The sequence below is a fragment of the Cucurbita pepo genome, chromosome 4 (genome assembly GCF_057944985.1).
Source record: "Cucurbita pepo subsp. pepo isolate OVF chromosome 4, ASM5794498v1, whole genome shotgun sequence".
NCBI lineage: Eukaryota > Viridiplantae > Streptophyta > Magnoliopsida > Cucurbitales > Cucurbitaceae > Cucurbita > Cucurbita pepo.
In genome coordinates, this window is record NC_141801.1 from 800774 (window position 1) to 811444 (window position 10671).

General features: G+C 34.0%; 1 protein-coding gene across 3 annotated transcripts; it reads left to right on the forward strand.

Moving 5' to 3' along the window:
• The first annotated feature begins 274 nt into the window (after nt 1-274).
• On the forward strand, nt 275-7969 carry LOC111793915 (Polynucleotidyl transferase, ribonuclease H fold protein with HRDC domain-containing protein). Of its 3 annotated transcripts, none has more exons than XM_023675987.2 (13): nt 275-676; nt 1214-1458; nt 1611-1709; nt 1949-2032; nt 2175-2261; nt 2655-2772; nt 3554-3726; nt 3823-3867; nt 4873-5375; nt 5475-5973; nt 6466-6676; nt 6797-7112; nt 7496-7969. In XM_023675987.2, the coding sequence occupies exons 1-13, from the start codon at nt 463-465 to the stop codon at nt 7563-7565; spliced, it is 2664 nt and encodes an 887-aa protein (XP_023531755.2). In that variant the 5' UTR covers nt 275-462; the 3' UTR covers nt 7566-7969. The 3 variants fall into 3 exon arrangements, with proteins under 3 accessions (XP_023531755.2, XP_086979564.1, XP_086979563.1); XM_087123438.1 differs by having other exon boundaries at nt 6815-7112; XM_087123437.1 differs by having other exon boundaries at nt 276-676; nt 6809-7112.
• Nucleotides 7970-10671: the final 2702 nt, after the last annotated feature.

Consider the following 10671-nt stretch of genomic DNA (forward strand, 5'->3'; position numbering starts at 1 on the left):
TCGTTTTTTTTTTAAAGTTCAGTAGAGTATTTTTGTTTTGTTATATTTTATAAATGTTTTTAAAATTTAAGCTAAGATTTAAAAAATTAAATATAATTTTGAAACATTTATTTTTTGTTTATGAAATTTTGCTAAAAATTTAAATATTTTGAAAGATGAAAATTATAATAAGAAATAATGAGGAAAAAAGTATTAACTTTTTTGAATCTCTATGGAAAGAATTATTGAACGACTTGTCGGCAAGGTGCAGATAAGACAATAAGAGAAAGTTCACCTCGACAGGAGCAGCACGTCGAAAAGGTATGTGACGGACATCCATACGACGCCGTTTTAGGACGATGTAAACATCCGGTCCGGAGTCTAAACCGTTGCCGCCGCATTAGAAATCAAAGCTCCAAATCAGAGAAACACAGGCGAAAAAAAAAGAACAAAGAAAAAACGAGAACGGAGCCATTGATTCTAATGGAGCTTCATCGCAAGGCCAAAATCGCTTTAGTTGTAGCGTCTTTGGCAGCGCTAACAATCTACTTTACGGCCAGACGGCGCCGGAAGCAGAGGAGCGTTCCTAGTTCGTGTTATTTGCGAGATGATCAGAAGCCTCAGTACGCATTTAAACGCGTCTTGGCTGACAATTCTTATTCTGCGTTCAAGCATTTGAAGCTCGATATGAATACAGGTGAAGTTAGTCCGTTACTCTATTGCAAATATGATATTGTGTTTAGCTGCTGAGACTATGAGTCATGTTATTAGAAGCAAATGGAGAGTTTAATGAATGAACGATACGAGAAGGAGCTATGATTTAGTTTTTTATTGGATTTAGCAACCTTAATCTAAGTTGTTAATTGCATTTAGAAATGTTTGTTTGGGAAATAATGATTTATGTGCTTTTTAAGCTGAATAATTTCCATGGAGCAATAGGATATAGGGAAATGAAAATCTGGAAGATTCTTTTTATTGTTTCTTTAATTTAATAGTTGGCGAAAAAGTGGTCATAAGTATTTGAAATTTACTGTTGTTAGGATTATTAGCAACAATTCTTTCATGAATGGCTTTCATTTGTCTTCTCGTCAATCTTCAAGCTCCATTTCTCGTAAAAGATTTTGCAATGGTAGCTCTCAATGTTCTTACAAGGGGGTTGGCTGAGTGGAGTTTTCTCTTTTTTTTTTTTTTTTTTTTTTTTTTTTTTTTTTTTTTTTTTTTTTTTTTTTTGCAGACAATGATGTAAACTCTCATCCCTACGAATCAGAAATACTATCGTTGTTGGAAAATTCTTCGTCAGAATTTGATTTTATTAGTAGTGAAAGAAACGATTTTACTTTGAGTGACACTTATATTTGGGTTGAGACCGCTTCTCAATTGGAAGAACTCGTGGATGTGTTGAATAAAGAAACGGTGTTTGCTGTTGATACCGAGCAGCACAGTCTAAGATCTTTTCTAGGCTTCACTGCTTTAGTACAGGTAAATTTATTCTCTCTCGCTCTCTCTCTCTCTCACACACACACTCTATCTCTAAGGGCCTTTGTACACGTAAATTGATGAGTCTTTCCTTGCAATCCCCGTCTAGTTAATTTTCACGTTCATGTTTTTGTTTTTTATTTTGTTTGAAGCAGATTTCTACAGACAAGGAAGATTATTTGGTTGACACTATAGCTCTACATGATTCGATGAGTCTTCTACGTCCCGTCTTTGCCAATAGTCATATTTGCAAGGTACCGAAATATGTGCTTGGGTACTGGTTTAAGGATTTGATTTCTGACAAGCTTGGTATCTAGATTAAAAGCAATGTTTCAGAACCCCATCAATTTGGTATTGATGAGAAAAGTGAAGCAGTTGCATCAGCTGGAGGAATTCTATTGATTCTCTTCTTTGGGTTAATGTTTTATTTGGTATTAGAAAACTTGTTAGTTTATGAATGCAAGGTACCCATTAAATTAGTTTTTGTGTTTAGGTCTTTCATGGTGCTGATAATGACATTCTCTGGCTACAAAGGGACTTCCACATATATGTAGTCAATTTATTTGACACTGCGAAGGTGAGGATATGCTTTTTAAAGGAAAGAAATATTACCTATATAAGGAGGAAATATGGAGCTATGCACTTCTCATGTGTGAAAGAGTGAGAGGTCTTTCTTTTTTTTTCCCTGTTTTCATCTTGTGCTTGTTGTTACAATGTAGGCCTGTGAAGTGCTGTCAAAACCTCAGAAGTCACTGGCCTACTTACTTGAAACTTATTGTGGGGTAGCTACGAACAAAATGTTGCAGGTTGGACATCTTGTCTTAAAAATGCACTATGTTGTATGAGAATCAACATCTTGATCATCTGATTTCGTATGTAAGATAACTATAGTGGTTGTAGGCATTTGATGCTGAAATATTAATTTTCCTGATCATACTTGTAAGAATTTGTGAAACAAGCATTTTATAACATGTCTATCGTCATGTTCTATTCTATTTGAAAATAGTGACGTCGCACTAGTTGCATGTTTGACTGTCCAAGATTGCCATAGAGCTATTTCAAATGATGTGTAAATTTATTAAACCTATTTTATTTACAGCCTCAACTTAAATAAGGTAAGGATTGATCATATCCTATCTTGTTATACATATAACAGCCTTTTTCGTCTTGCTTATTTGTGGTTACTCATTAATGGTCAGCGAGAAGATTGGAGACAAAGACCCCTATCAGAAGAAATGGTGCGGTATGCTAGGACAGATGCCCACTACCTCCTACATATTGCAAACTGTTTACTTTCTGAGCTGAAACAGGTTAATGGTATGTCTTGGATCTTGCGTTTGTGTTTGCTGCCATTCATTTTTTTTTTTTTTTTTTTTTTTTTTTTTTGTATAAGTTGTACTGCAAATGTGGAGAAATAAAAATGGATGGAAGATGAACATGATGATAACTAGAAATAAGGAAGAAAATAGGGCCACACTCGAGTAATGTATTAAAAGATTTTGTTAACTTAACATTGTGCAGTTTTCATAATAGATTCAACAGTGCAAATATTATCATCGATATTTTTTTTAACATTAATGTCTTAATATCGGTGAGCCACATTTCTCTTCCATCTTCTGAAAATGTGAAAATTTTCAATTAAAAAATGGTTTTAGAAATTGATTCACGCGCATTCTTTTTATGGCATGGTGGACAAAATGTAGAATTATGTATAATTTATTTGAGTGGCTTTAAAATTTTATTTATCAATTCAATTTTATTTTTCTTATAAACTACAATGATTTCGTTATTTTTTTAGGATTGTTCTTCGATACTCAGCATCCATGTTCCATAAGTTTGAGATCTTGATATTTTGGTTGATATCGATATATCAATATTTACTTCTTGCTCGTTCTTCTCCTATTCCCATTTCTCATATCATGACTTTGACATTTTCATCTTTGATTACTCCAAACATTCGGGAAAAAACTTAATTTCATTTTGTAGTCTCAGTTTTAGCCTTTAAGGCCAGAGGCAGAGTAATTAACATTTTGGTTGGCTACCTTCAAATTATATATCATCCCGTATCATTAGATATCTAAATGCATTAATGTATCAGAAAACTCTTCCACCGATGGTAAATTCAATTTTCTTCTTGAGGCTAGTCGGCGATCAAACATGATTTGTTTGCAACTTTACACAAAAGAGACTGAAGGTTCTCCTGGAGAGTCTGCTGCATCATCAATATGTTACCGTCATCTAAACAGTCAATTAAATTCCTTTAAAACTCAAGTGAGCTGCTTTCTCAACAACTTTGATGTTATATCATTTGAAGTGTTACCACAAAACAAAATTTTGAAATTCTATTACCTGACTTTGAACTTTCAGTTTCAGGATCATGTGAGGAGATTATGTGCTTGGCGAGACTTAATGGTCAGTAGTTAATCATCGTAAAAAAATGAAGAACATAATTGCTTATTCTCTAAGCTTTTTATATTTATTTTATTTTGAATTTTTATCAATTTGATCTTACTCTGTTAGGTATTTTATGTCTAAGGGGGTTTCGTGTTTTCTAATTGAGAAGGAACCATTTTGGTACTTAGTAATAGCTTGTGTTAATTCTTTATAGGATGGACGCTATGGTTTGGTTCACCAAGTGCTTTAAGACTCGCAAGATTCCCCTAAAATTTCATCTATAAATGTAAATATTCGATGGGAGAGAATTTTCATTTCAAAATTGGTATAATGGTATGGTCGAAGAAGACTTCTATTAGGCAACCGTAGGCTTTTCCACCACCAATCTAATGTGCCCACCTCTAAAAAGTTGATATTGACCTTTTACTGTAAATACTCCCACAGTAGTTGGTTGCTTAGGTTGAGAAGTAACCTTCCAGATGGCGAGACAGAAGATTGGGTCTCTGTGATGAACTCTTTGGAAGTTTAATCATGATACCTTAGTGAGGATCCAAATTTTATTGTATGAAGATTGGATGTTTATTTATTTATTTTTGATAGGAAACAAAAGAAAATTAAAATGAAAGAAGATTGGACGTTAAAGGAGCATACTTGACTATGTTGTTCTATAGTCATCTTACAAATAGGGAAAATCTTTTTTCAAAATAGGTGGTTAGAGTTATAAGCAGGAATACATATTCCAAAAAGGTCAAAATCTTTATATGGTCTCTAGTTCTAAAAGACGGCTGTCATTTGAAAGAGAAATGATCTCAATTGCCTCTTTCCAATTTGGCTAAAAATTAGACGTCGTGAAGGTTAGACTTGTTATTTCATCGTTGAGCCTGACTCATTACCACCTTTGCTACTGGTTCCTTCTGCTTATAAGGACCATAATAAGTAAATTAACTATGATTGTTGCTTTTTAGCAAACGGAAGTTCCGTTATGGCTGCTTACCTGAATCTGAGATTGTCATTTCATTTCAGGCTCGAGTTCATGATGAGAGCCTGAGATATGTGTTGTCAGATCAGGCTATTGTAGCTCTTGCTACTCAAATGTCAAAAAATACGAGGGAGTTATATGCAACTATTGCACAAGCTGATTTGAATGTGGATTTGAGCCCGAGTCTGCTTCTTCCAGGTCCCTCCCCTGTTGTTTGTAGCCATTTGGATGATCTCAACTGTCTTCTCCGTGAAAAGTCTGGTGACCTGGATAATATCTTTTTGGGGATTTTACAAAACTGCATAGGTTCTAATGGCAGTTGTCCCCTTTCTATTTTTAATTATGCGCTGTTGGTCAAGTATAATCTAAAAATGATGACAATATCTAAGAAAAATGATAGAAGAAACGCAAAGAAAATGTCTAAAAAAGCTTCTAGAGAGCTTTTTGTGCAGAAGTTCTCCTGCAAATCTCCAGTTTATCATAATTGTAGGATTTATGCAAATGATGGGCGCTTGCTTTGCTACTGTGATCGGCGAAAACTTGAATGGTTGGTTAGCATCTCTTAGTTTTATTTCATGCAAGCTATAATTAAAGCTGGTTATGCAATTGTGTTTGTCAACATGCAACTATCTTTGTATTTAAACAGGTATTTGCGGCGAGAGTTGGCAGAGCTTGTTGATGATGATCCTCCTGCCATAAAGATTCTTTTTGAACCTAAAGGCCGTCCAGAAGATGAGGGCAATGACTTCTATATCCAGAGCAAAAAGAATATATGTGTTGGCTGCGGTGAAGGAAACCACTATTTACGTTATCGAATAATCCCCTCATGCTACAGAATACACTTTCCTGAGCATTTAAAAAGTCATCGTTCCCATGATATTGTCTTACTTTGTGTGGATTGTCATGAAGTTGCCCATGCTGCTGCTGAGAAGCACAAGAGAGATCTTGCTGCAGAATTTGGAATTCCACTTTTCGTTCGTAGGGTGGTTGATACCAAGGAGGCCTTTGATTTAGTTGAGTCATCTGACTCGGCCACCAACTTTCAGGAGGAAGGTGTGTCACCTTTAGAATTAAGAACAGCTGCTATGGCCCTGTTGCGGCATGGACCAAGGATGCCACCAAAACGTCAAGAGGAACTCATGCTTGTATGTGTTGTATACTTTGCAATTGAGATAGTCTTCGTATATGTGTATGTATATGTGTCCATGTGATTTATAAATAAACATGCAGTTCAATACTTGAGATATTAATAATTGACTCGAGTCATCTGCTATCGTAGCCATTGAAAAGATCTTTGGTTTCATGATATCAAATGCTTAATCATTTAATAGTGCTCCATCTTGGTAGAAATTTATCATTCAAGATTTTCTTGGTGCTATAGGATTAAATTAATCATCAATTATAGTAATTAGCATGTTTTCATATTCTCCATCAGTAGTTTGAGACGGTGAAGAAGGTCCTGAACATCATTCATTAGTATGCTGTAGGTATTGGCCCTTTGTAGACAATGGTTTTTAGTTATGTAGTTCCCATTCTTGTAGAATCTTCAGTAACACCCGGTAATTGTTGATTATCAATCCCTCTGAAATTCAAATTATATATTTTCGTCATCTCTCCTATCTTTGTTGTGTTTTCAGGTTGTTATGAGATACTATGGGCGGAGGGAGATATCTGAAGAAGATTTGGAAAAGGCTCTGCTTGTTGGCATGAGCCCTCATGAGAGAAGACGACTTCAGAAGAAAAAGGGTATAGCTTTGAAACATTCAGGACAGCATATTTTTCCAGATGCTGAGCATCAGAATGGTGCTTGTAGCATTGACTCATCGACTGTGACTAATTCATCCATTGGTATGTGCAGACTAGTTCACTTTTGCTGATACATGCATTTTGCAAAAGATAAAATGTTGTTCATAAGGGCGGAAAATAAGTACTTCAAGCAGTCATTCTTTCTGTTCTAATTCAATGCAGATGCAGATGCAGATGCAGATGTAGATGCAGATGTTAACAATCACTTGAACTCAGATAATGGTACCGTGCCCGAAACAAGTTTGCCTTGTGGAGAGGTCAAAGTTTCTGATAACGGCTCCGCCATAACTGCTCAACCTAAATTCAATCCTAAATTGTCACTCTTGGGACATGGACCACATGGTAAACAAGTAGTGGATCATCTACTTGCAGAATATGGCGAGGATGGCATCCGACAGTTTTGTCAAAGGTGGAGACAAGTGTTTGTTGCTGCTATTCAACCTCGTTTCTTACCCGCTGGTTGGGATGTCAACCACAGGTACACTGAATTACTTAATTTAAACTCCAAACTTCAAAATAGGAGCACATATGCACGTCTCTTTTATGCTAACATTTCTTGTCTTATATAAAAATGATTATCATTTCTTACCTTGTAAGTCATTGCACTATTTCAGTACCAATTACACTTCAAAGAGTGTTTGGGGTGAGGGGCTGGGTAGAGTTAATAACTCCACTCCAACGCAAATTAGAGTACTACGTAACAGTTTTTTAATCCATAAAAATCTCCCTATCTCCTTCCGCATGTCATCTACAAATTTACAATTTTTTTTTTTTTGAAGTTTTGTTATGTTCATATTGACAGTATTATTGGAATGGTCTGATTTGTGGACACTAGAAAGTTCCACTTCTTTTTTGTTCCAGTGGTAAAAGGGACTTCGGCGAATTCAGTGTGTACAATTCTATAAAGAAACTTTCCCCTACTATTGAGTAGGACAATTTGAAGCACTGCAAAATTCTCATGTTGCATGTAATGCCAGCATCACATTCTCTGCTAGGAATTAGCAGATTATCTTCTCGTCATTCCCACAAGTAAAATCTCTCCATTTGAATGGTGCACGTTATGTTTCTGTTATTTTTTAATGTCTCTGCACTGAGGAAGTTGGTTTATTCAACTTTGTGCAGATTTTTTGTATTAAAAGATTAAGATGGCGGCATTGTCCTTGTCCCCATCTTGTGAGACTTTCATCTCTCTTTCTTTACTGGCTTCATGCTTGGCTCTGGATTTTTTTGACTAAGCATTCTTGAATTATTTAGCATAGCTTAGCGGATATAATTTGCAAAGGAAGGGAATTGCAGTAGAGCTTACCTACAATTTAAATGGAATTCATTACTGAAGTCATTTCCAGGTAAACGATTGACCCTTTGTCTTTTTAATATAAGGTTAATAGTCTTCCAAATATTTCACTTTAATCTTTTAGGTAATTCTTCATTTGGTCTTTAACCTTCTGAAATTCTTGTTTTTTGTAATGTATTGAAAATTCTCAATGATGTTCTTCCCTAACATACCTAGATATGTGTGTATGCCATTTAAACATCCAAACTTAGGAGAAATAAGTATTTCTTTTAGCAGGTAGAGATTGATGTCAAATAACATTCGAGGGACATGCTTAGAACACTAATTTAACGATATAACTTTTTATTAACAACTTTTCTTTTTGTTTGTTTAGGATCTAATTTAGAATTGTATGTATATTAGGAGTAAAATTGAGAACCTGAAAAGCTTAATGGTCAAATTGAGAATATTCAACAAGATTAGAAATTATTTAGGATATATAGTAGATGATTTTTATTTCTATTCAAAGGTTTAGATGTCAACATCAGGCAGAGTGTTATCTATCATATTAGATTATGCCTGACGTTAACAATCTTTATGGATTCCTTTTCTACATATGAACTTTTGTTAGAATACCAAATATACTGTGAAAAATAGATTAGATTACAAAGAACTTGAAAGTTCTTGGCAAACGTGTTTACTTTTTAAAAAATAAAATAGAAAATTTTCATTTAACGTGGAGCTTATAACCTTATCAGTCAACATTGTATAAACTGGTAAATATCAAAATCTTGACATTAAGAATGCTTAGTTAAGACACTATTTTCTTAGCCATTCTTAGAAAAGGACAGTCTAACAAACTGAGGATTTTGGGGTGGAGTTTATTTTTCTAACAATAATGGCAGGGCCTTTGCAATTGAATTCAACTTGTGTAGGAGCAACAACCTAACAATCATAAGGTAAAGTACCTTTGGCCAACCATATATTGTAAGAGATGTAGATTTCAGATCAATAGCTAAGCCTTGATTTGATAATTGTTTGGTTTTTTATTTTAAATTTTTTTAAAATTAAGCTTATTTTTTCATGATTTTGTATATCTTTCTTAGTCAAATTTTAAAAATAAAAACAAAGACAAAATTTTAATATATGGTACAAGTCTTTTCGTTTTATTTGTTTATTTTAGTCCATGGCTTTTGAAACTTCAACAACTTTGATCATTGATTTTTTTTTTTGTCTAATGTTAAAGTCAATGGGACCAAATTGCAATATTGATAAAAATTAAAGACCAAAAGAAGAAATAAAAAAAAGAATGAGTTTGAGGTCAGGGTTTTGAGTCTATGAATATTTTTTTTTTATAGTCTCATGAACCAAATCTATACTTTTAAAACCAGTTTAGTACTATTTTCGTTTTTTTGCTTCTCATTTATCGTCCATGCTCTTTGTTTCTTGTTTTCTCTCTTCAATAGTACTATTAATAAAATAAAAAGAATTAAATAGTGTAACTTGTTCGTGTTTCTTGTTATTTATGTTTACCTACATTTATAAATGTTTCCCAATTGTTACATGTCTATCATTCAAATTATTGTTGGCATGTTTTTGAAGAAGAGAGCATAGATATAGGTATCATGTTAGGTGAGCCACCCACTCCCACATGTAGCCATCTGACCCATTCCAAAGTCTTAGGATTTAGAAGACTAGAAAAAGTATGATTATAAGAGAGTATGAGATGGAAAGGGTGAGGGTTAGAGGAAGGAAGGAACGAAGGAAGCCACATGGCTGTCGGTTGTAATGGTGAGTGGATGTAGATGGAAATGGCGTTTGCTGCCTTGGCTTTGTCTTTGGGGCCTACGCTCGTGACTTGTGACCCACTCCCTCCTGTTTTGTTCCATACCTATTTATGCCCTCAAAACCCATCATCATTATCATTGCCTTTCATAGATCATTATTCTACTCTTTAGGTTTTCCATCTTTAGGACTTTGTACAAACTTATCCATTGCCTTTATTCAACTTCTAGCTTCATATGAACAAACTACCTAGGTGGAGCTAACAAAACCTACATAACAAATAGGTTTGACGTTTTGAAGCTGACATTGATTTCTTATACTAATTTTGACTTACAAGTCAATATTGATTTTTTATGGATTTTGTTATATCAAACACTTTCTTTTCTTTCTTTTTCTGTGTTCGGACTATCTTTGTCTCTTTTAGTGTCCTATATAATATTAGTTTTGTTGTCCTAGTCAAATTTATTTGGTTTGTTTTGTGGAAGAATGAAGCCAAGGATTAGGAGCTAGAGTAGAAATTTCTTTGTAGAGAATAGGGAGGTTTAATTACTCTCATTAGACTCTAACCCAATTTTCAAAGCTAGCTCTAGAAAAACGAACGTCTTAAACTATTAGGGTCTTGTTTGAAAATTGTTTGGCTCTTAAAAATTATATGTTTTTTTCTTCTTCACAACTGTTTCAACCGTTTAATAAATTTTTTTAATTTGGAACTAAATTCTAAAAGCAAAAACAAGATAATTTTTTCTCTCAAAATTTGTACAAAATAAAAAAAACTTGGAGGTGTAAGAATTTTCAAAAACAAAAAACAAAATTTAAGTTCTAAACATCTCGAATTCTAATATAAATAAATAGTCAAAATTAGAAATAAATAGTCAAATAATTTTAACGCATAAAACATATTTTTTAACTTAGAACATAATACAGCTTGTCAAGATATGATCCACACACCATTGGACACATAGAGGAAAAAGGAAGTTTC

Excerpts from the sequence above, each read along its gene's own strand:
- LOC111793915 (XM_023675987.2), top strand. The coding sequence starts at position 463 with ATGGAGCTTCATCGCAAGGCCAAAATCGCTTTAGTTGTAGCGTCTTTG. Across the intron at positions 3,727-3,822 it reads TAAATTCCTTTAAAACTCAA|TTTCAGGATCATGTGAGGAG; the intron begins GTGAGCTGCTTT and ends TTGAACTTTCAG. Across the intron at positions 5,376-5,474 it reads GATCGGCGAAAACTTGAATG|GTATTTGCGGCGAGAGTTGG; the intron begins GTTGGTTAGCAT and ends GTATTTAAACAG.